The sequence below is a fragment of the Neodiprion virginianus genome, chromosome 4 (genome assembly GCF_021901495.1).
Source record: "Neodiprion virginianus isolate iyNeoVirg1 chromosome 4, iyNeoVirg1.1, whole genome shotgun sequence".
NCBI lineage: Eukaryota > Metazoa > Arthropoda > Insecta > Hymenoptera > Diprionidae > Neodiprion > Neodiprion virginianus.
Genome location: NC_060880.1, coordinates 15,780,640 through 15,805,592, shown reverse-complemented (window position 1 = coordinate 15,805,592; position 24,953 = coordinate 15,780,640). Strand labels below are relative to the sequence as shown.

At 36.1% G+C, this 24,953-nt stretch overlaps 2 protein-coding genes across 5 annotated transcripts in view; both read left to right on the top strand.

The window, feature by feature from the left end:
• The window catches only part of LOC124303689 (chloride channel protein 2), a 45,702-nt gene that overhangs the window by 4,619 nt on the left and 16,130 nt on the right, over window positions 1-24,953 (top strand). The window contains exons 1-2 of one of the 4 annotated variants that reach the window (XM_046761204.1): window positions 19,978-21,007; window positions 21,619-21,706. The exons of 1 other annotated variant lie outside the window; for it this stretch is intronic. In XM_046761204.1, the coding sequence (XP_046617160.1) occupies window positions 20,871-21,007; window positions 21,619-21,706 (225 nt within the window). In that variant the 5' untranslated portion in view covers window positions 19,978-20,870. Of the gene's footprint in view, window positions 1-17,238; window positions 17,347-19,977; window positions 21,032-21,618; window positions 21,707-24,953 lie in introns of those variants that run through there. 2 more of the 4 variants (XM_046761208.1, XM_046761205.1) reach the window with 2 other exon arrangements.
• LOC124303691 (uncharacterized oxidoreductase YjmC) lies at window positions 1,922-8,991 on the top strand. The gene is made up of 3 exons (XM_046761213.1): window positions 1,922-2,277; window positions 5,012-6,082; window positions 6,879-8,991. Exons 2-3 carry the CDS (start codon window positions 5,702-5,704, stop codon window positions 7,734-7,736), a joined length of 1,239 nt encoding a protein of 412 aa, XP_046617169.1. The 5' UTR covers window positions 1,922-2,277; window positions 5,012-5,701; the 3' UTR covers window positions 7,737-8,991.

The following is a 24,953-nucleotide window of genomic DNA, read 5'->3' as shown; positions in this document are numbered from 1 at the left end:
AAAACACCCCACTCCGGCACTAAGCTTAAAAATTTTAATACCTGAGACACGATTTTTCAAAACTTTGTCAGATTTTTAAATTGTGTCGATTAATAAAATGGTTATAAAATTGTATAAAATGCATATCGAGTCCTAAATACCTAAAAAACAAAACTGAGTGCCTTTGAAAGTGGCAGCAATCATATAAAAAATCGCGAACCTAATCCGAGAGGTCAAGGGTTAGACCCAGGTTGAAATGTTATGGACTACCCCGAAGCTATACAGATCAAAAATATAATATACATAATCCTAATCACGTGTATACATACAATACGGAGATGAGAGGTAATGGAAAATTAAGATATAAAGAAAAGTGTACTAGAAAAACAAACCGAAATTCAATAAAAATACCTTTGAATTTTTTATATTCATCTGTATATACAACACATACACCATAAATACTGTGAGCTTCTGTAGAATGATCTATGCGCCTTATTCAAGCAACCGGAGTTACAGTTCTCAGTTCAGGTTAAGCATCGGATCCTGCCACAGTCGTTCTTAGAGCACATAACTATGGTGTATAAAAAATAAAACATAATAAAAATCTTCCAATGAGGACAAAATTTGCGTTTAAGTATAAAAATACGCCTGTTAAAATTTGAGCTCTTAATAATAAAGTTAAGAGGTTGCGCATCGCAGTTTTCTCATTCTCATAAGAATAACAAGGGAAAAATGGTTTTTGATCCTTCTGATTTTCACAACTAGCTAACGATGCGTCGTACAGAAAATTCACAGACAATTTTTTTTAAGGAATCGAACGCTCTGCAAAAAAGGTGAATTATCATTCTAAGATAAATCCACTTTTTCAAATGGTACTTAAGATCCTTAAATAACTTTTAAACGAGCGAATTTATCAGAAAATAATAAGAGATCGTTTTTGAAGCGTGTTCAGTTCTCTACAAAAATATATTTACGAATATTTCTGTACGACGCATCGTTAGCTAGTTATAAAAATCAGAAGGTGCAAAAACCATTTTTCCCATGTTTATCTCGTGGAAATTAGAAAAATACGATGTGCAACCTCTTAATTGTCACCGATTGATCGCATGATAATAATAACAATATTAAAACACGTATACAATATTTTATATGAATGTAACGATTTATAAGATAGAAGAAAAATAGGATTAAAAAGAATAAATTTTACGACAAATGACATAAAATGATACGCGTATGAAATACTGGGAGATTTTTATATTTCGCCTACTTTCGTCGGTACTAAAATTTTTTACTCCACCCTCATCACATCCCTATTTCTCTCTTTCAAAAAAATCTAATCTAATACACAGCCACAAGTATATGCAAACCCACGTATACATCAGAGTCGTCCGAGTATTCCACGTATACCGGGACAATCTCTAGAAACTATCCATTCAATGCGCATGCGCCAAATAATTCAATCTCATTGGTCGGTCAAATCGCCCCGCGGCGGTCTTTTGTCTGCTGAGCAGGGGGCCAACGTACACAAAATGAGACAAGACTCAAGAGGTGTAAATCTCTCGCGCATAAAACCGCTGATTGAGGTTATGTTGCTGTTTATTTTTACGTAGCGTGAATTGTCTAAGAAGAATAGTATCGTTCAGCAATACCGTGGTCGATATCGGAAAATATTCAACCAACGCACTAAAGGATTGCCAGAAACAGAGTTTGACAGGTGAAACTCGAAGAGGCAAGCCTGCCCGAGCAGCCGATAAAACTCGCGCATGCGCATTGACTGTATAGTTTCTAGAAATTGTCCCGGTATATTTAGCGATTACGCTGCTCTGTGCGTGTATAACCTGTGTCTATACATGACAATTCTCATAGTTGTAATTAACGTATATTATCATAGGTATGTAATACGCGTTACATATACGTTACAACCTACGTGTAGAAGTATGTTGTCAAACGCGTGATTGGGCAGATTGGACGATGATACGTCGACACGTGTAGATACACGCACGTAGAACGTGTGCGTATTTAACGTTTATAAAGATGAACCGTTGCCACGAGAGCGGCAGCGCCAACCGTCGTAACTCCGCGTAGCTTTACAATCAGTAAGTAACAACCTGCTGCGTAGCGGACCGAGGCGGATGGAAGTCACACGACAGAGTAGAAAAGTTGACAACTATTCGCGTGTACGGTTGGAAAGGTATTGAAAAGAAAGATACAGATTTATCCTGTCGGAATACGGGAAGCGCAAGAAAAAAATACGGAAGATTTCCTCGTCGACCCCATGTGAGATGGTATACGTAATATGTAAGTATAACTATACGTACGTAATACGATACACACTGCCGGATAAAAGTTTCTTGCCGCGTTAAAAGTTACACAGCGGAGTCAAAAATAAAGGTAATTAAACGTTCCAAGCGGAGTTTCAAAGAGGACAAATTTACCTTCATTTTGTTTTTTTTTTTAGAAAATTACAATGTGATCGTTTTGCGGCTATTTTTTAGCTACTGGAAATCAACCCCGCATCTTAGGGGAAAACTTTCTCCTCGATTTTTTCTATTGTGAGGTTAAAAATAATATCAAAATCTAGATTTTCGTCTTTTAGAAAGTTTCGTACGATTTTTTTTCACCCCGGTATTGCATTTTTGGCTAAAAAAAACCAGTTTTAGAAAAATAGTTGTAATTTAACACATAAATTTACACTGGAGTAGCTTGAATTTTTTCAGAATATAAAAAAAAAAATCTCCTCTAATTTTGAGTTGGGACTCTGATGAGTTGAGGGACAATTTTTTCAGTCGAAACTTGGAGAATCATCGTCAGTTGAGTTGTGTCTCGAAAACTATCAGATTTAAGACAAAATATTAAAAAGAAAAAACTAAGTTTTTGAACTTGCTTTTTGAAGCAAAGAAAAAAACAGACGATCATCTCTTTCACCTCATCTATACGAATTATTTGTTGTAAAATAAAATCCCATTTGCGCCGACCAGAATATATTTATCGATATATTCATTTTTCGCGATACCTAAATATGGCAATATGAATATTCACACAATTTTACACGTTAAAACTTTTTGGAGCATGAAAATTTAAAAAAAATTATACCACGCAGTTGTTAGAAATGTTTCTACGTTCTGTTCGCACACAAGACTGTCGAAACAAATTCAAAACAAAAAAAAAAAATATCGACAGATTCGTGTAGAGCAATTGTTTACCTTCATACACTCAATGCGAAGCTTTACAACTAGACGTAGACATTTTTTTATTTTCACGCAAAGTATTTTGACTTCGTTTCGACAGTCTTGTGTGCGATCGGTACGTGCGAATAGTAACGTGGTACAATTTTTTTTGAATTTTTCTTGCTCCGAAAAGTTTCAACGTGTAAAATTGACTGAATATAAAGAACTTCGTATTGAAAAACGAGGCATGATTATTACTTTACCTAATCAAGTCGTGCCATATCTAATTATCCCGAAAAAATGAATATATCGATATTATATGGTCTGGTCGGCGCAAATGCGATTTTGTTTTATAACGGAAAACTCGTATAGATGAAGTGAAAGACGTGATCGTCTGTTTCTTTATACGTTAAAAAGTAATTTCAAAAGTTTAGTTTCATCTTTTTAATATTTTGTCTTAAATCTGATAGTTTTATAGGCACAACAACTCAACTGACGATGATTCTCCAAGTTTCGACTGAAAAAATAACCACTCCACTCACCAGAGTCCAAATCCATAAGTGTAGGCCATTTTTTACTTTTTTAAATTCTTAAAAAATTCAAGCTACTCCAGTGTGAATTTATGCAACTTTTGCATCCCCTGGTTATTCAAATACAGCAATTTTTCTAAAACATGTTTTTTTTAGCTAAAAATGCAACACTTGGGCGAAAAAAAATCGTACCAAACGTTTAAAGAAACGAACATGTAGGTTTCAATATTCTTTTTAAGCTGAATACAGAAAAAACCGAGGAAAATTTTTCCCCTAAGATGCGGGGTTAACTTCAGGCGGCTAAAAATAGTCAAAAAACCGGTCACGTTCAAAAATATGTACCGGGACCAAAAAAAAATTGTAGGAAATTTTCTGAAAAGCAAAATGAATGTAAATTTATCGTCCTTGAAACGCTGCTTGGAACGTTTGATTATCTTTATATCTGAGTCCGCTGTCTACGTTTTAGTGCCGTGAGAAATTTCGACTGGTGTACCCAAGCTTTTGGCCGACAGTGTACACATACTTTATCGTTGTATTTTTACACACCTATGGTGAGATAGGAAATACTGCAGTATAATGACAAACGATACGATAGAATTAATTGACGAAAAGAATTTTTTCAAAAAACATTATATATGGGTGATTCGTTTGGTATTTTTTTTTGTTCTTTCTTTTTCTTATTACGTTTCCCTGAAGTCTCAATCATTTTCACCGTTTGTGGATAAACTAGATCGGCACACTACATGCAGTTCTTAGTATTTTTCTACAAATACGAATTAAACGTACATGTATTTATTTATATCAATGTTTCTATAGCTGTAGTCGTTTATGTACACATACTTTGCAGTCCGATATTATCGAGCTTAACGATAAGACACACTTGTACACGTATAACGTAAGTGTACCAGTTATTGACCCTGTCCCAATTATTGATCTTTTTCGATTGTTTCCGTTTGATCCTTAGTTCTAAAATTTCCAAAATATAAATTTGTAGCGTCTAATCCTGTAGCAATTGGCTTTACTCATCGAGAAATTCACAATTTGTGACGTCAGTTTATAATTTTGGAAAATAAAAGGGTCAATAATTGGTTCTAAACGTGCCAATAACCGGTACACTTATATTATATAAATAACCGAGGTTTTCTTGTATTATCTATTGGCCAAAGATCTGTAGACATTACGAATTTTTCAAACATAATAATCTAGACGTCTGAATAAATGCACGGTAAGCAGTGTTGTTTTTCAAACGTGGTCATCGTTTCAATATTATCGCCACACTTCGTCATTAAAACACTGCTCCTCCTCCATCTACATTCTCGCATTATACTTTGACAGTGTTTGACGGTTGCCGTTGGATTGAATGAGCAGCTCGGTCCCAGCGCCGGAGGAGGAAGAATTACATCAGATGATCAGTCAACTGCTCGCGGAGTAGGAAGAGGAAGATAGCGAAATATAGAGAGATAATGAGATAGAGAGAGGGAGAAGTAGCGCGCGTGAATGGTAATGCTTCAATGCTTCAAATACCGCCGATACATGGGAAAACTAGGAAGAGCCAAAGTCCCGATCTAAAAAAACGAACGACCATTCGTTTATACTAATTGTTTGGAGTAACGAAATAGAAGGTCAAGCGCGAACGAACGTATAACCGAGTAAATTTTACCCGGGTGATGACCGGATACATGGCAAAAGAAGACAGGTATTATGGTGGGATGATTTAACCGTTGGAAGTGTTTAAAAAGCACTGGTTACCAGCGGTAGGCGGTAGCTGAAGAACAATCTTCGATTGGTCAGCGGTTATCTTCGTGCCCGAAATGAGATAGAGAGACGGTCAAGTTAACATAAGCAGATTAACCTTGTTGAAATTATCAACATTCTCTCTCTCTCTCTCTTTCCGATCATACGTCAACGGGTGTATAAGATAGTGCGACAGGCAGAGAGACAGAAGTTGATTGTGTACAGACGAGGAAAGTTCCGGCAGTCCAAAGCGTGAAGTTTGCTGAACAAACAACTCGGATATACCGAGTCATGAAAATTGGGAGAACACTGCTTTCCAAACTTTCGAGGAGAATCGACCAAGTGATGGATAATTTGGGACGGACCGTCGCTTCGCAGACTTCGCCGACCCGCGAAAACTCGTCATCAGCGACGTCGTCGGTGCTCAAGGAGGACGAAAAAACGAGGACGATGGTGGCGCCGAAGGAAGAGGTCATTCGGTACATCGCCGATTCCCTGATGAAGGTCGGCGCCAGTAAAGAGGACGCCGTAACCGTAGGCGAACATTTGTTCACGGCCGATTATAGGGGCCACTTTAGCCACGGCATGAACCGCATGGAGATGTACGTTCAGGACGTGGTCAAAAAGTTGACCGATCCCAAGGCTAAACCTCGAATAATAACCGACTTCAAGGTGAGTGTAATCACGGTCTGCATTACGCCATTCCCTATGGGCGTCGTGGTGTGTTGCGATTTTCCTTTTCCGAGTTTCTTTTGTGATTTGGGGTACCGAGGGGTTCGCCATGCGAGGATTAACCGAACAATTGACTTCGAAACTTCATTGGGCTTGGATGAATTCAATTCAATTGACTTTGAGAAGTCAAAGCTTCGTGAACTGGATGAGTTTGAATGCTTTGCGAGTTCCAATGACTGCGGTTGACCTCAAATTACTTGAACTTCGTGAAACCATACCAGTTTCATTGAATTCAAGAGCTCGTGGATTCGAAGCAGTTCAGTTGAGTTCAAATGACTTAGGTTATGGGTCAAGATTTCGTGTATTAAAAACTTTAGATAATGTTAGTGACTTGAAGAGAATTGAAATTATGTCAGTAGACCTGAAGTGAGTTCAACCGTCTTCAAACGAATTCTATCGTCTTCAAACGCATGCGAGTAATTTCAAGAAGTTAACCTTTAGCTGGCACCTTGGGGTCATGCATCGAAGCAGTTTAATATTCTTACGAGAATTTTCACTAGCATTCACTTAAGTGTCTTCTACAAGACAAAAAAAGGTCGCAACAATAACTTTTAAATTTGAGGCAGTAAAAAATTGTTTAAAAGGTAGAAGCTTTCAAGTAACGAAAATCTCGATTAAAAACCCTTAGATCACGAACAACCCCAAGGTGCCAAACAACGGTCCAATCCCTCGGAATCTAAAAATAACCCAACTAATCAAAACAAATCAGCTAACCCTCTTTACGGTGAATCTTCAGGCAGTAGCAACGGTGGACGGAATGAACGGTTTTGGACAAGTCACGGGTAAGTACTGCATGGAGTTGGCAATGAAGAAGGCGAAGGAGTACGGAATAGGAATGGTGGCGTGCCGAGGTTCGAACCACTACGGAATAGCGGGCTACTACTCGCTGATGGCGATGTCGGAAAACCTATTCGGCTTCTCGTGCACGAACACGAGTCCGCTGATGGCACCAACGCGAAGTCGGGCCGCGGCGCTGGGAACGAATCCCATATCGTTGGGGGCCCGGGGCTCAACGTCGAACGACGACTTCGTCTTGGACATGGCGACGACTTGTGTTGCCCTCGGTAAAATGGAGCTCGCCTCCCGCAAGGGGGAGCCGATTCCCGAAGGCTGGGCTCTAGGTGCGGATGGAAAGCCGACCGTCGACGCAGCCGAAGCCGTCAGAACCGCCTGCCTCATGCCGCTCGGTGGCGAGGAACGAAACTCGGGTTACAAAGGCTACGGGATGGCGCTGATGGTCGAGGTTCTCTGCGGCATACTGACCGGCAGTAAATTCGGCCCCAATATAAGAAAATGGGACTCGAGTTCGGGCGACGTTGTCGCCGATCTGGGACACTGCTTTGTCGCCATCGATCCCGACGCTTTTGTCCCTGGCTCCAGGGACCGTCTTACGGATTTGGTCGGACTGCTCAGGGGCCTTCCAACCGCCGGTGATATGCCCGTTTTGATACCAGGTGATCCGGAGAGGGGACACATGCGGAAAGTCGATCGCGAGGGTGGAATTACTTATCACGATAATCAAATCAAGGCCTCAAAATTGTTCGCCGAAAAATTGGGCGTTCAACCGATGAGACTCGTGGAAAAAACAATTTGAAACGATCACTAAGTTTCGACTCTTCTCTTGCATTCTAATTTTTGATCCAGTTACTACGCGCTTTTGTTCTCTTACTTTTTTTCACCGATGTCTATTCTGACTGGATGGCTGTCTAGCGTCCTCGGCCTGACAATGAGTCGATAAGAAGCAGGCGAAATCGACATCAGCGCTTCAATAGCCTCAATGGAACTAACGAACCAAGTGGTTCACTGTCTATGTCATTGGCTAAAGCGACGGAACCGTTTGACTAAATCGGTTTCTGATAGGCTATCATCCACGTGACCCGTTAGTTTAACTTTGGCTATTGCAGCGCTAGTGTCGATTTTTGGTGCTTCTGATCGACACAAGCTGCCCTGTACTGGAATCATAGGAGTCAGCCATCCAGTTAGTACAGAGATCAGTGCTTTTTTAAACGACATTCGGCGATTTACTTTCTTTTTCTTCCCTAACTTCCCTAACCCTTTCTAATGGCTGCCATCTTGAAACTTGTCCGTACAATTCGAACAGAAAAATGTCAGTGATATGCTTTACAGATTGCAGAATCTATTGTATATGAATCTACTGTATATTATTGAGATTAAATATATCGAATAACAATTACGATGCCACGTAAAATTTCATCAATGTCAAATTAAAAAAAAAGGTTTACTGTAAAAAAAAAAAGAAAAAAACCAATAATCGAAATTTTTTCATCCATTTTATTTTTTCTTATTTGGTCAATTTTCAGGTTAAAATATCGCCGGGAAATGTGCACACCGAATCTTCCTCTTTGCAAATAATTATGTCGATTACAATATATTATACGAGAGTAACACAAAGAATACATTATTGCTTTGTTACCTAATTATAGTTCCGTTTGCCTATTATACCTTTGTTATTGCTGATTGCTTTTTAACGACTAAAAATGTCCTAATTATATTGTTGTACCGATATACGCTTGTGCAGCTCCACGTCGTCTACTATCTAAGGAATTTATAAATTGTCATAGAAATAATAACGTACTAATATGCACGTAAAGAAAAATATATACATACATGCACATGTCATCATGTGATTTTGTTAAGTTTTCAAATGGGTTATATTCTACTGTAATTTTAACCACGTACAAAACTGTTATTGTCTAAGTAGACGGTAAATGACAATGAGAAATTACTGTCATAACTGTAATTGTTGAAAAATTGTCTTATCGATGCATGAATATATAATGGTTTGTAAATACGTGTATAAAAATTTCGATGTTTTCTGAAAAATAAAAGTTGTTATTTTGAAAACAATAAAAATTTGGCAACTTGGCGAACATTGATGAGCCTAACCTAAGAAGAACTACCCGTTCGGATACGTTTCGAACTTGCAATCAAAAAATGTTACTTATATCTATGCGAGCCATCAGAAGTTTCGATAACTCGAAAACCACTAGATGATTAAAATCGGAAATTTGACCCAATCTAAGCTGAACAAAAGTCGCTTCAATTAAGATCAAAATCATCAATTCGTCTCGAAAATGTTGAAATTTTTATTTGTTTTTTTTTTCTAAGCACTTGTTCTAATATCTCAAAAATTGCTGGATCCATCAGACCCAGAATCTAATCAGTTATAAATCAAGCAAAACCCTATTGATTGAGATCAAGATCACTCTAATCCGTTTATTTATTCTCGAGATAACGTCAGATCGACAGACAAACATCAGACAGACCTCTACCCGAAAATGAGCAAAAGTGATTCTCTAGATCTTAGAACGTGGAGATCTGACGACGAATCAACTTTTCTTTTTCAAGATAATAACTTAATAATAACTTCCCCTTCTCTATTTTTTCTACGAAAAACGAGAAAGCGAAAAATTCAAAGGACCAGAAGAATATAAAGGTGAAAAATGAACGGACAATAATTATAAGCAAACGCTTAACTTCCGTGTACAAATTTTGCATTTTTATACTGAACCACTCTCGAAGAAATGATAAGGTGATTGAGTAAATCGAACTTGCCTGCAGATTTGCGAATATCTACAATACTTTTTGCATACATCAATGCTGCTGCTTCGAGTCTTCGAGACGGCAGCAGCGATGAATATACGTTGAAAGGCGTATCAATTATTCACTCAAGCAAATCATGAGAATATCAATTATTATAACCACTTTGCAGGCGCGAAAGAGGCAAAGGCGGTTGAATAATCATCCGTAATTCTTCTATTGTATGCGAGTTATTACTACCCATGCATATCGCAACGCGAAATAAAATGAGAAAAAAACGAAAAATATATATATATATATTTTTTTATTCAGTACGGATTCCTCGTAAAACTGTTGTTTATGATTTAAAAAAATCCCCTGCGAATTTGAACTCGATCGGATAAGACTTAGAGGTTCCACTTTCAATTTTTCGTTTTTACATTGAAATAACACGTGAAAAAAAAAAATGCTTACCTTAACTCATCGACGATTCTGCGCGAAAATGTAGACGAAAAAGAAAAATATCAAGAGACTTTTTTTACAGACAACAAAATTTAGTAGAAAAAAGGTCCCTACATATTTTTCGTTTCCGTCTATATTTTCATGCAAAATTGAAGCATTTTTTTTTTTTTACGTGCTATTCCAAGGTAAAAACGAAAACTCGAAAGCGGGACCTCCAAATCTTGTCCGATTTTTTTTTTTTACTTAAATCCATTTAAAGTACATCGAAAACATTTTTAAACGATGGTAAAATTTTTTGTGTCAACACAAATTTAATACGAAATGAAAACAAACCTCTGTAAAATAAATGAAATCTGCGTGGAAGATGTCTCGACGCGAAGCTAATTGTTATTGTTTGTTTGAAAAATTTTCACAGACTCGTGCACTTATGCATCATCCCTGCACGTACACAGGCTTACGATAATAAAATATATTATACTAATTGTAACATCAAACGAGAAACATTGGGCTTCTGCAATATTATCTCACGGTTTGAAACTGTTCGCTGTTCGTGTAATACATAATAAACTTGACCAAGTTTAAAATAATATATAACATTATTGTACAATATCAAAAGTTAAAATACATCCGAAGGCGATATTAAATGTTTGCTTTTTTCTTTTTTCTTGAAATACGTGAATATTATTATAACGTAACAATGGAATTGGCGAATTTTTATTGCCTTTACATTTATTATTATTCAAGTAGATCGCAGTATAATTCGTACATATGTTAATGTTTTATAACTTGCGGCTGTGAACCCGCGCAAAAATATGTTTCGTCAGAGACTTTGATCCGCGCGTATCATACGTATAATCGATCCCTCGTGTCAATCTCTTTTCTTCGGGTCGTTAACGCGATAACCCAGAACAGTGTTTACTGCACTTGTCACGTGATGCGTGGCACTATATATTTATGTGTGCGTGTGTGTGTGTGTGCATAAATGATATGAATAAATCTTGTAAGACGTAACAACAATATGAATAATACATTATGTCCCGCATATGTAGAATTTTAATATAATTATGTAACAGACGATCAGTGTATAATGTTAATTTCGCACGTTTTTATACCGCGAATATGAAGGAGATCGAATTATTATCGCAACGAATTAAAGGAGTTGTGAAAAGCAGTATTGATAAAAATGGAATTTTTTTCCCGTCTCTTGTATCAAATATGGATAAATCTTTATCATTGTTGTTATTATTCAAAAGTGGTAAAAATGTTCGCGAGTGAAAATAAAAATGACTGGAATTAATCAATCTGCAGATTCACTTGCAGGATAAGTGCCGTGGAAATTAATTGTAAAGTGAAATCGACGATAATTCAGCCTCGTCATTTAGTGATTCTGAGAAATTATAAACAACTAGGAAAATATTATGTATTGCACACAAACGCGCATATTAGACTCCCTAAAAAAAAATTTAATTTGTTTTCGATCTCCCACTTCACAAAATCTTAATTTTTAACATAATATTGAAGCTTGTGAAAGGAAATCGCCGTGCGATTTTTTTAAGCGGTGCTGTATCGAGATTTTGTATTCACCATTTAATTAGCATGTAAGAAATACAATTCTGACCTTCGCGGAGTCTTGATAATTCGAATGGAAAATGTTTGAACAAAAAAAAAAAAAATGTCTTCAACGAATAAATACAACTTTTAAAGGATCAAAATATTATTATTTCCTGACGCGCATGGAAATTTTCATTACAAAGATAGTATTTATCGAAACAAAATATATTTTTCTTCGCGTAAAAGTTTCTGTTAAAATTTTTGATAATTTTATTTTCTCGATAGAAAGGGACATCGAGGTCGATTGAATTGAACAAACTTAACGTATTTCATGTATTTGACAAATATTATTCAACATTTTACTGCGGCCAAGCCGGTTTTATCTGGGTTCCCATTTTTCGAAAAGTTGAAAAACCACGATTTACGCAATCTTGAATATCTCGAAGATCGTGCGGTTAAAAATTTTCTACGACGCGTCGATTCGAAGAAAACCACGCAAGTTCTCAAAGGTTACCATACAGAGTCCCGTCCGTTTTATAGAAAAATTATTATCCTCCTCTAATCGTTAGAATTTGATTTCTTACGTGTTGATCAAATCGCGAATAGAAAAACTCAATGCGGCAACCGCTTAAAAAACACGCACGACGATTTCCTTTCACGAGGTTGAACATTACGTTATAAACTACGGTTTCATGAAGTTGGAGATCAAAAAACAAGTTTTTTTTCTAGGCAGTCTAATATATATATGTATAAAATATATATGTATATGAAAATTTCTCGCGCGCACATTGGAAATTTATTTTTTTTCTCGCTTCATTTGCTTTTCTTTACAACTTATTATTTCGAACGTAACTTCGCATTGCTTGTGATTACATGAATTTCGGCACCAATTATAGTTATATTTAGTTAACGCTAAATGAAATGGTTCTCAACTATATCAAGAGAAAAAAGCGAAGGATAGGTATAAGAATAATTTGTAAATTTAATACATTTTACAAAATTAGATTAATAATGCGATTATTCAGGTAACACTTGTCGCGTTTTACGAATAGTCGCCTCTGTTGTTTATCAAATTCTCGATTTAAACCTTTTGACCGCCCTGCACGCGGACTCTTGGAATAAACTAAACGATGATGAAACGCGGAATACGATTAAAGCTTACTGATCTTACCGTGCATAGCGACGTCACAAAGTATTATACCTTCATGTTTGACGATTTTATTAGAGCTTCAAGGTTCCAACGATCAAATACAAATTTACAAACAATCATCGTGTGCCTCGCCTTATTTTATTATTATAGGTATGCAATGACTGTAATATAACGATATGGCGGTCATCTGGATCCAGGTTACGTACACATACAATTCATGCTGTGTATATACTTATATATAACTTAGATAATTATCTAACGTTCATGTTGTTAGTGCTATTCTACAAGGCGTTTGAATAAAAAAGTAAAAATAAAAATCAAAGAAGATTCTAATTAGAAAGATGGAAGAACTAATTCTATCTCATATACATTACAAATATACAGGATACAGCATGTATGATAATAATAATAATAATAACAACAACAACAACAACAATAATAATAATAATAATAATAATAATAATAATAATTATGACAGCAAATAAATGATTTGATTGAAATCGCTGTTGACACGTTAAGTCTCGTATCGATGAATAGAAATTTTTCAGGCAGATCTGTCTTTGTATGATTCGTTATTTTGGTATGGAAATTTGTTTGAAAATATTTTTTTTTTCTTTATCTCGACTCTTCTCGTTCGCATGCAAGTATGTATTGATATTATTTAGATGACGCAATTCGCACGAAAACCGACCGTTCGAATCAGTCATTGTGAAAAAGAAAGACTCCCAAAGTGTATCGGTAAAAGTTACAAGGTGTCTAATGATAATTGTATAAAAAACAAAAAAGACATTGTATACCTATGCATGTATACAATGTACATTTGTTAAGGTAAGGTAGTACTCCTACCCTTACCAACCGAGCGAACAACTCACCCTTTTTCATCCTATGGTAAGTAGGGAAAGGAAAAAGAGAAATAAAAACAGGAACGGTTAAAAGTGTGCGCAAATGGAAGTAAGCATCGCGATGGAAGTAAAAAAAAAAAAAATCCAATCGGTATTTATTATCGTAGGAAGTGTAATGAAAAGAAATAAGAGGAGGAATAAAAGTATAACGAAACAATTCTCTATCCTCACGCACGGGTAAGGGGCCATACTTAAATTACGTAACAAACGTAAGGGAGGGGGGGGGTCAGACTCGATTGTTACACTTTGTTACGATACGGGGGAGGGGGTCTTTTGATGCTTGTACGTAATTTTTTGAATTGAATGTAAAATTTTTTGATAATTAATAAAAAAATTCAAACTGAATTCCCGCGCCAGATTCTGTTATAGCCAAACCTTTAACATTTTGAAACTAGCGCGCTGCTATAATAATGAAAAAAATAAAAGAATAATGAAAAATACAAATGATTTTAATAAAATTTTATGCTATTTCGTTATTTGATTCCGAAAAATTACGTACAATTTGGGACGGGGGGAGGGGGGGTTGACATTTTGTTATGATCTGATACACAGGGGGGGGTAGGGGTTGAAAAGTTCTTCAAATTCCGTTACGTAATTTAAGTACGGCCCCTAACGCAACTATAAACTGCAGCGTGGATCAGAAGAGTGCATCAATCTGTATCAAGACTGTGCAGACGATGCGTTGCACGCATTATACGCATAATATGTAATAAGATATAATATAATACACGTGCATCTTGTTGATTATTTGTTGCTCATTGTTCAATTTATATACATCAATGAAAAAATGACCAAAGGGAAAGGGAGGGGTAGAAAAAGAGGAGAACGATATATTCCCACGCATGAATCGGCCTGCGTATCTGCATCCCTTCGAGCCGACCGACCATCATCATCATCATCATCATCATCATCGTCGTCATCAACCTCGTCATTATCGCACGCACTGTCTCTTCTTCTACGTTGCGTGCTTGTACGGTGTAATATTCTCTGTTCCTGCTTACGTGCTGATTGAATTTTCGAAGAGAGCTCGCCAAGCCGTTTGTTATCACTGAACTGCAGCGATCGTTCAGTTATTGTGCGTTTCCTGTTTGTCATCTGCATTTTATGTATTGTGTACCGATGCGCATGCGCGTGCGTAATGTAATGTACCGTTTATTTTGCATACATACATTGCACAAACTTTGTAAGAAACTTTGTTGTCTTATTCTTTTTATTCGTTATTGCTGTTCAATATAATGTTTGTATAGTGTATAATTCGTTTCATTTATCATAATCAGCGATGAAAGAAAAGTAACTGTTTTAAACAATTTTTTAGGATATAACCGGTAAACACGAATTTTTTTTCTGGGTTATAGATGTGAAATTTCGATTTTTTCTTTCCACGCAACTAATAAAAGAAAAACTAGTTTTATTGCATAAAGTTTGCTTTCGTAGAAACCAGAACGATATTTCGGATTCTAAGGAAAATTACATATTTACTCAAACATTTGTTGTAAATAACGACTGAACGAACTTCAGTTTCGCATTTAAATTACTCTTATTAAAAACTAACAATTACTGTGAAAACTCTTTGTTTATTAATTTGTTGTCATTTTTCTTAAAATCCAAAATACCCTTCCGGCTTCTGCGATCAAGCAAACTTTATCTAATGAAACTATATTTTCTTTCAATAGTTACGTGGAAGAAATTAAAATTTTACGTACGGAACCCAGACTCAAAATTCGTGTCGACCGGTGTTGTTTGTCAAAGTGAAAAAGACAAAAGCAAACTTTATAAGTAATAAATAAAGACGTTGGTTATTATTCATTGTATAGAATCTAGATTTATTCATTTAAACACAAACTCAAGATGAAAAAATTCATTTTTTTCACCTTTGTACGCTTTCGAATAAAACGAACCATCGGTATGAAAAAGAAAAAATTCTTGCTATTCGTTTTTGGATAGTCTAACCGATGATCCATGAGACTTCCATGAAGCCTAAACGAATCGCGTTGAAAATTCAGCGACCCTGCAGATTCTAATCAGTTGATCACGTAGTGCAAATGCAATAATTTACATAGGCGTCGGCGGTTGTGTCAAAGCAAACCGGCGGTAAAATATTAAACCGTTTGTTAATTAGGTCGTATAATTATAGGAATAAAATACGTACAACGATCATAAAATTCAAATATCACGCTGACTTTTGTAAATATAATTTTGAAGGATTATTTATAACCGTATTTGAAGAAAAAACTTTGTTACACGCTTATATGCCAGGAGCGCTCTTTAAAAATCTTCAGTATTTTTCGCGCGGTTGGTTAGTTCGCAAATTTTATAATATATGTGTAATTAAATCAGTATATCGTGTGAAATAATTGAGTATAAATAAAAAAAAAAAAAATTCAAATCCCCTAGTATACGAGTCGATCATTATTAGTGCGACAGAAGTTTAAAAATTGAATTATTATTACGTTTTTAAGTTCAGTCTGTGTGTGTTGTTTTTTTTTTTTTTTTTTCTTTCGTTTTCGAACAGAACGTAACGCAAACTAGACAATACACATGTATGACATGTTAAAAAGCTGATTGAACAGATGAGGAAGGATAAACGAGGGACGGAGAAATAATATTTCACCGCGAATGCAGGTTCAGGCTCATTGCATAAATTCGAAGTTTCGTCGAAAAACCCCGAATGAGCTTACATATCGTTGTTATATTTATACGCGGTTTGGAAACACCTGCGACGTCAATGCATGTCATACGATATACGCACTACCTGTTATATGCTCCACATGTCGTAGCTCATGACGGAAAATCGTAAGAGCGTTGAGCGTGTAATTTGTTGCGTGTTGCAAGATCCTGCAGGATAAGCGTAAAACCCTCGGATCCGCGGGTGGAGGGGCGGGTAAATCCCAAGACGTTGACAAGACTGACATTTGTTGTTGCAGCTCGCATAATGCACATTTCAGGTGTATATATTGAGAGTAATTTGTCTAGGAAACGGCATAATTAATAAGAACGTGCAGCTCTCTCTCTCTCTCTCTCTCTCTATATATATGTGTATATATATATATATATATATATATATATTACAGTTTCCTTCTTTATCACATTTCGAGTCATTTCTATTCACGGTTGTATAATAAGTTATTTGCACGCTTTGCCGAATTATTGCGGTTGGATAAAAAGAAATATACTAAATTGCAAACGAGGTTTTAAGGGAAAATTTTTCTTCTTTATTATTATACCTAAAGAGAAAAAATAAACACTTCGATAATTATAATGTAATATAATATAGTATGCATTTGTGATCGAAATACTCGGTGGGATTTTATTCGAATATGGAGATAATTTTTCAACGTGTTGGAATATAAAATTGAAGAAGCGCGCGTGTAACTTGCAAAAATATAAATAATAATTTGTGTGTTGATGTTGAATTTTTGATACCGAGTTTTTGGTATCGAGAATTAGAAGAAACGCGGAGGCCAAGGTTTAAGTAATAATTTGAATAAAATAAAAAAAAAAAAAACATGTTTAAACCGAAAAGGAAAAAGGAATACATCATTGTCGGGAATCCGGAGAAAAGAGGAACCCTCACTGCGTCTCAATACTGGATGAAAGAGGTACGATTAAATGATCTATCAGATTTATACAGTCCAGTCGGAAAGTGTAAAAAAGAACAAGTCAAGAATAAAAGATGTTTACGCAATCAACTGCTGAAGAGGGCATTTTTACAGGAATTTTAGTAAATTCTAGGGTACATTACATCTTAGTTAATTTGTTTTCTCGCAGGGGAAAAGTTTTAAAGAATCTAGTGGTTTCAGGTATTCATTTCTCATATCTTTTAGATCCTCAATTAAATGAACCGAGTGCAATTTTAATAGAACGTAAAAAGGTGAAAATTCGTTGCGCGCAAGGTTTCACTCTTAATAGTTGTAGCATAGCATGCGGACTTTTCTGGCATAATCTACTTCCAAATTCCCGTAAATCGTCAGAGAATTTTTTCGATATTTTCGTTACGAAAGAAAATACATCATTTCTAAGAATCGCGGTATATAAAATGAGCCGTTTTACAGCATAAAATTTAGGGTATTTCACTCCCAGATGAGAATTTGGGCAAAATCTTATGAAAATTTTGTGAAGAATACTTAGAAAAAAAATACCGCGTGAAAATTTCAGGTTAATCGGTCAGAAACTGTAGGAGAACCCTCGCGCGCAAGTTTGAAGTATGTAAAGTGACGGAAAATTAGTTTAAAGTTTAAATTCTCAAATAGTTTCAGTATGCAGATTTATAAAATTTAAAGGTTTTTTAACCCGAAAAGTTTTTTTAGGGCCAAAATCGATACGGACCCATTCAGAGGAGGGACGAAAGTGTACAAAAAATGCCCCTTAATTAAATTCTGATAAATTTCATCGGGAAACGATTGCCTTGATATTACAGAACAGAATTAAAACTGATGTACAAGAATCACTTGACATTGATTTCTGATGAGGCTGATGTTAGTAACGTCGGCGTAACGAAATATCGGGGGAAAAATCACTATTTTGTAATATTTTATTAACTTTGAAATAGCCAAGTTTTCGAAATATGGATTAAAAATTATTAAAAATTTACTGCATTTCAGACGTTCCGAAAATTACGAAATAACCATTCTTTCAGAATGTAAATCATTACCGTAAAGTTGCTGATTTTAGTCTGATGATTCCTGATATCATGAATGCATTTTGAATCGAAAAATTAATACAATATTACGTGCAACTTGGATTGATTTGACGTAATATAACTTGTGTTTTCGGTCAATTGAAGAGCTCGATAAAAGTTTGGGTTCAGGCAATAAATTGGATATAAAAAATTCACAAGTAAAAAATCATCTATGATTTACTGAAAGTGAATACTTGGCACAGATTTCTTTTTTATAGTAACTAGAAAAATTCAGTAAAACAGGTATCGTCGATCCTTTTTTGGTAATGGCAACGGAAAATCAGTTGGTTCGGTTTACTCTACTTTTTTTAATTAAATACGCTTTAGCGTCAATTTATTGCTGCACAAGCATTAAATTTTCGCAACAGTTGCAAGAAAATATAGTAACGGTGATCGTAATGAGAAAGAACAGTAACGGATACTAGACTTTCCGGTAACGGCTAGAAAAGTAATTTTCATTTTGTACCTAGAACTATATTTTTCTATTTTGGTAAAAAATGAAAATAGTAAAGGACCGAGCTGTAACCGGAACTAAAACTTTCTCTCAGTGTGAGCGTATTTCAGTGAAAATCCGTAGTTTTATTTCACTGTAGAGTGACTGTTCGTAAAACACCCTTGAATTTTTATTCTTTTCACGCTTTCGTGCATTTCGTTGATTACAATCAGCTCGTAAGAACGACGACGAAAATTCGCGCTGTTACGTTAAACTCGCGGGATTAAAATTATTTAAATGGAAACCAGATGACGGAGGGAATATAATACATAATGGCTCTGGTCCGATTAACGAATTAGCAAAAGCGCGAAGCGGTCGGGTTTTCATCGCTGCAACTACAGGATCCGTGACTTTGAAGGTGACTTCCTACGAGCAAAGCTAGGGGAAATAGTCCATTATAAACCAGCCAGCCAACCAGCCAGAGTCGGTACAGTCCGAGTTAAAAGTACTCAAGCCGATCAGCGCCGCGATTCCGACGACGCTAATAAATTACCCTACTTCGTCTTTTCCTTTCTAGCGTCTTATACCCGAGTTTAACCATGGGCACCATACGTCAAAAGAATCAAGTCACGACACAAAGAGTCGAGCAGCAACAAACCTGCGTGAGGCATAAACGAAACGAATCTTTACACGTATATCGAATTTCTAGAAACATCCCGAACTTGTAGTAAAAAAGACGTTTTAAGGTTGCCTTGCGTTCCATGTCTAACCTCGAAAATATGTCTCAGGTTTTCGAGACATTTACTAACTGATCGTGAGACATATTTCAAAGGTGGATCACATTCAAGTTCGGTCACACGTTTAATGCCTCATTTTCTTTCCGTCTAACTTGTTCTCGATGCGAAACAAAACGCGACTTCGATTCTATAAGAATTATGCGACAATGACCGGCGACGCAGCCGATCACGTGAGAGATCGAGAGTCATTGTCGCGTAATTCGTATAGAATCGAAGTCGCGTTTTGTTTCGCACCGAGAACAAGTTAGCCGGTAAGTTAATGCATTGATCAACGTTACCTCGCAAGTTTGAACTGTACCTAAAGAATGTCGATTCAATTGTAGAACGATTAGTCGGATGATAGTACACGGCATATCGAAACTTGTGATTGGGAACTTGTTGTTGATAACATTAAAGCATCGAAACGTAATAAAGATGTGATTCGAGGAATCGCGCGAGGCGGTTCGACAGCCGCGAAATTGAAAATGGCCAGAGTTAGAAACGAACGAACGACGTGCAGGCTGGACGAGAGGAAAGAAAGGAAGAACGGCTGATCAGTAGCTGCGGATGGAAGTAGTTGCAGACATTATTTTAGTGTCGGTGTGAACGGAGCATGTGCGGAGTTTGAAACACGTGTACATGCACGGTGTACACATCGCCGGATAGTGGCTGGTGTGGCTAATTTGTAAATTGGCTGACGAGTAGTTGCCGCTGGTCGAGCCGAGCTTCTGAAGCTTCTGCATCAGCTTTCCAGGCCGCGTTGGCCAGAGAGTGAGTGCTTGCGGTGTGTATCGGCGAGTCGCACTCCCATACCGTGAGAATAATTTTAAAGGTGAAATGTGTCGATAGTCGAGGGTGATTTTTGTGTGTACTTTTCGGCACTGATTCTTCATATTCCGTAAGTCCGTGACTGCGACGTGAGAGAGAGAGAGAGATGGGGAAGTGCCGACTTCGAGGCGGAAAAGAACGCCGGTAATAATGAACTCGACGATCGATCAGCTACCGATTCGACGAATAAACCGTGGGTGACCAAGCAAAGTGGAATAGTTACGTGAGATGGGAAAAAGGAGGATAACGATCTTCCAGGAGAGGATGACCTGTGACGGTGACGCTCGTCGGGTGGTGACATCGAAGAACGTTTCGGGTATTTTCATAGTAACCTACAGTTGCGAAAGTTGGTGGTCAAGGGAGGTTTGAGACCGTGGTTGAAGCTGGAAGAGACGAGACGCGTTCAAAATGGCGAATCAGACCGGGAACATCGAGCTTCTTCAGACTCAGCCTGAGGGCAGCGAAGAGGAAGTCGACAAGGAGTGGGAAGAGTTCACCAGGCTCATGGCTAAGCTCAAGGGAAATAGAAAGAACCATCCTCACAGGTGAAACGAAACTATCGGAATCGCGTAAGCTATAAATTAGCGATTTTCAGGTTTTACCGTAACCGAAGAATATCGTTGTAGTTCTTGGTGAAAAATGAGAATGAGCTTTGATGCTGTACCGAGGAAACTTCCTTTTTCGATCATGCAGTTTACACTACTTTCATTAAATATAATACTTTCATCAAATTCGTTTGACTGGAAAAATTGGAGTCAATTAAACGAACAATAATTTAATGTTTTAGCAGACTGGAAATCGATGATCACACTGAACGGCTATATTCTACCATATTTTCTATTCTTATTCCAACAGCATTTGAACCGTTATACTTATATATTATACAACGATACCCATATTTGATTAGAATTTTCTCGTAACTACAACGAATGAAATATTTCTCAATCGTAAGTTTATTCCGAATCCTTTGTACCGTATACGTGAAAATTATAGCGATCAGTGGAATCATTTTCACAGACTATTATTATACCTTAAACGAGCAATTTGTTTGTTTTTTCGTTTCGATCTCAGTTGTAAATTTAACCGTCGTGTATTGATTTCCCTGATGTGTAATCTTGTGTGTAAGATTTTGTAACGGTTAAAATTGAACCCGCAGGCCATCTCAGGCTTTCTACCCATGTCCTCCGCCGAATCCTGAAGAAGAGCAACAGGAATTCGACGCCTTCGACTACATTAACACTTTTGTAAGATAATAAGAACTATCAAGAAACTATATAATATAATACAAATATAATAGCGGAATGGCTTTAGCTGAAACAATGAAACTAGAAGTAGAATTACAAAGCACAGCATTGATTCAATAACTGCAACTGTTTTATAAGTCTGTTACAATTTTTCTATGCATGACGTACGCGGTAATAATGCCTAAATAATCGAAACCCTATTCATTAAAAAGGTGCTTGATCTGTAATTATTTCCTATAATAATAAAACGAAAAATGCTCGTCAAATTGAAAAGTAAATATCGCACGCAATAGGATGTATGATATATGATTAAAGCAGCATGAAATAAATGAAAAACAAAAAAACTTTTCGATTTTTTCTCCCCACTTCTTTGTATGCGACCTGGTTTTACAAAAATAATCATCCCTAATAAATGTCGTAACAGCCGCATATTCTGGAATGAATGATTTATTGGCATGATCACGAAGTTGATAATTTTTTCATTATTCATACAACGTAAGTCACGAGAATGTTATTCATCTATAATACCTGGCTGATCAGCCAGACAACTGTGTTTCACGTTTTATGGAAGATCGTCCTCAATTGATTTTTTCCTTTTTTTAAAATTTTTTTTCAAACTATGGAGAATAGTGAAAAAAGAGTTTTTTCTCATTGCTTACACGAATCAAAATAACAATTTAAGTCGTTAAGAATAACCAGACTTGCAGATAATATTAGGTCTCCAGTCGATGTTTGAGAAGTGCACGTCTGACAACTTTTTCATTATTAATTCAATCTCGTAAAATAGTTGTAATTTAATATGAACTTTTAATTGAGAACGCTCAATTTTTCCCAGAATCTTTCTTTTAATCCAAACAAATTCCTTAGGCTGTGCTACTGAGAAATCGCAAATCATTTTTTTTCTGCAATACTCTAATAGGTAAACAGAAAATAGACAATGTAAAAAGTGAAATGAAGTAAGGTCGAATCGCTTCGCGGCCTCGATTCTCCTTTCAACGGTGACGTTAATTCGTGCAATGCGGTGAACGGAGCGTGACGTCGTTGCAGTTTAGTGACGTCACGGCTTCTTGGGACAGTCATATTTTTTTCCTAACAATTAGAGTGAAAGTGAGAGAGAGACAAAGAGCGAGGGGAAAACCGTAGAAAGCCTTGTAAGGTTACTCGAGAAGATTTGATAGCGAAAAATTGATGCTTATTATTATTTTATTTGTCGGATAATTATATTCGTACGTGCAAAAATGGCAAAATAATGGAATTATAAACAAAAGTTTAGATATCGATGTTTCCTTTTAAATCGCTTTGAAAGTCTTCGAAATATAGTCTAAGAATGTATTAGGAAGATGATTCGGAATTAAAAAAAAAAAAAACTCGATTTAGAACATTTTTTTTAAACGATTAGAAACGAAGCATCGATGTCTGAAATTTTGATTCCACTGTTTACTATTTTTGAAGTTTCAATAAATCGCTCGGATGAATATAAGTATGTCACAATCGTGCTCCATTTAAGACTGTCTCGTATAGACAAAATTTATGAAAAATGTCAATTTGCAACTTACTTAATAAGACGCGTCGGTTAAACTTGCAAAATTTTTCAACTTAAATGAAATTTAAACCGTACATATATGTACCGATAAAGTTTCACAAAACGAGTAAATTATTCAACCTGTGTGGATTAATCAAGTATTTTGTATAGCGTGCATCGGGCATTATACGTATTATAATATTATAACAACAAGGCGAAACTTTGCGAGACGTCTGTGAAAATTCTATATTTAAAATCAATGTGTAATATACCGCGCGCACACACAAAAACGTCAGCGACTGGCTTCGGGCCAAAAAATCAACGGCTTGGTTAATACCAGTCATTATACTTATATATATTACATTATTCCAAATGTGTGTACAGTTGGACTCAGTCGTGAAAGCTAAGCTTTGATTTTGCGCAAACGGTGTTATACACTTTGAAGATCGCTTGTTTTTTTTTTTTTTTTTTTTCTTTGTTTCTTTTCTCTCTAACCTTCGTTGACGATGAGATTTGAACGGCTTCCGTTTTGCCAATTTTAAGAAAATGACTCATCTCGTGTAGCAAGGAAATAGTTAATGAGTTTCTTAAACCGGGGGAAAAAAAAATAAAATGTTCTCATAAATTCTTAAGGAATTTTTGACGCCATGTATCGTTTTTTCTCTCCTTCACTTTGTCTTTCTTTCATTTATTTCGTTCATAAATACACAGGCGCGATACAGGAGAGGCATGCGGAATTATCGTTGACTCAACTATGCGCACGAGGAAATTGAAATTTCAATGCAATATTGAAAAGTAGATGAAAAAAAAAGCAAGAAAGAAATAAATAGAACGTCAGAACGAAGAATAGAAATACCACAAATTTTTCCATTGCACAACGTTTCGAGACAAAGATTATTTATACATATAATTCAACGTGTTGTATACGTAGAAAATATGAGTTCCCGAATTCTCATCGTTTAAATTCTCATCCACATTCGTTTTACGTTTTTCAATTATAATAATACAACAACATAATTTCCTTGTCGGTTTTATTCCTTTCTCTTACCAATTCTTATTTTTCGAAAAGAGAGTTTTCATAATATTTTTAAACGTACATTGACATCGTGTCACTTTTTGTGATCGTTTCTTTTTTTTTTTTATTTTCATACCTGTTTCAAATCTGGTATAATACTTACCGCATCTCCGATTTGATTACTGATTTTTTAAATTGTTTCTCCAGTATTAAAATACGTTTACCATTTTTGCAAAAAAATTTTTTTTTCTCGGTCGATAAAAACTAATTTAGGTATCTCGAGATGGGTTTGAAAATTCGTAGGGTAAAGACGAGTGATTGAAAAAATGTGAAACTTTTTTTAGAAGATTTTCAGACGCCATAATAACGCAGCAAAAATCTTTAATTAAATAAAAAAAATGTCACGGTCAATCGTTGACTGACTTGGCTTGTAATGCCAATCTATATTAAGCTGTGAAAAAAACTGAACAAAACTTTTAGCAGAGCAAGTGAACCCAAAAATATACATCCGCTTAGATTTTCCGACGTTTCTCTCTCCTAGCGCGATTTGTCTACAGTTTTTAATTAATTCACGGTATACCGATTCTTACCAAATGAACGGATCAGCTGATTTTATTCGCAGGCCGTGATCGTATAAATTCTGTAGTAGGTAATGCTATATATACATGTGTATTGTGTACGCATAAAGTTACGTCAATTCAAACATATAT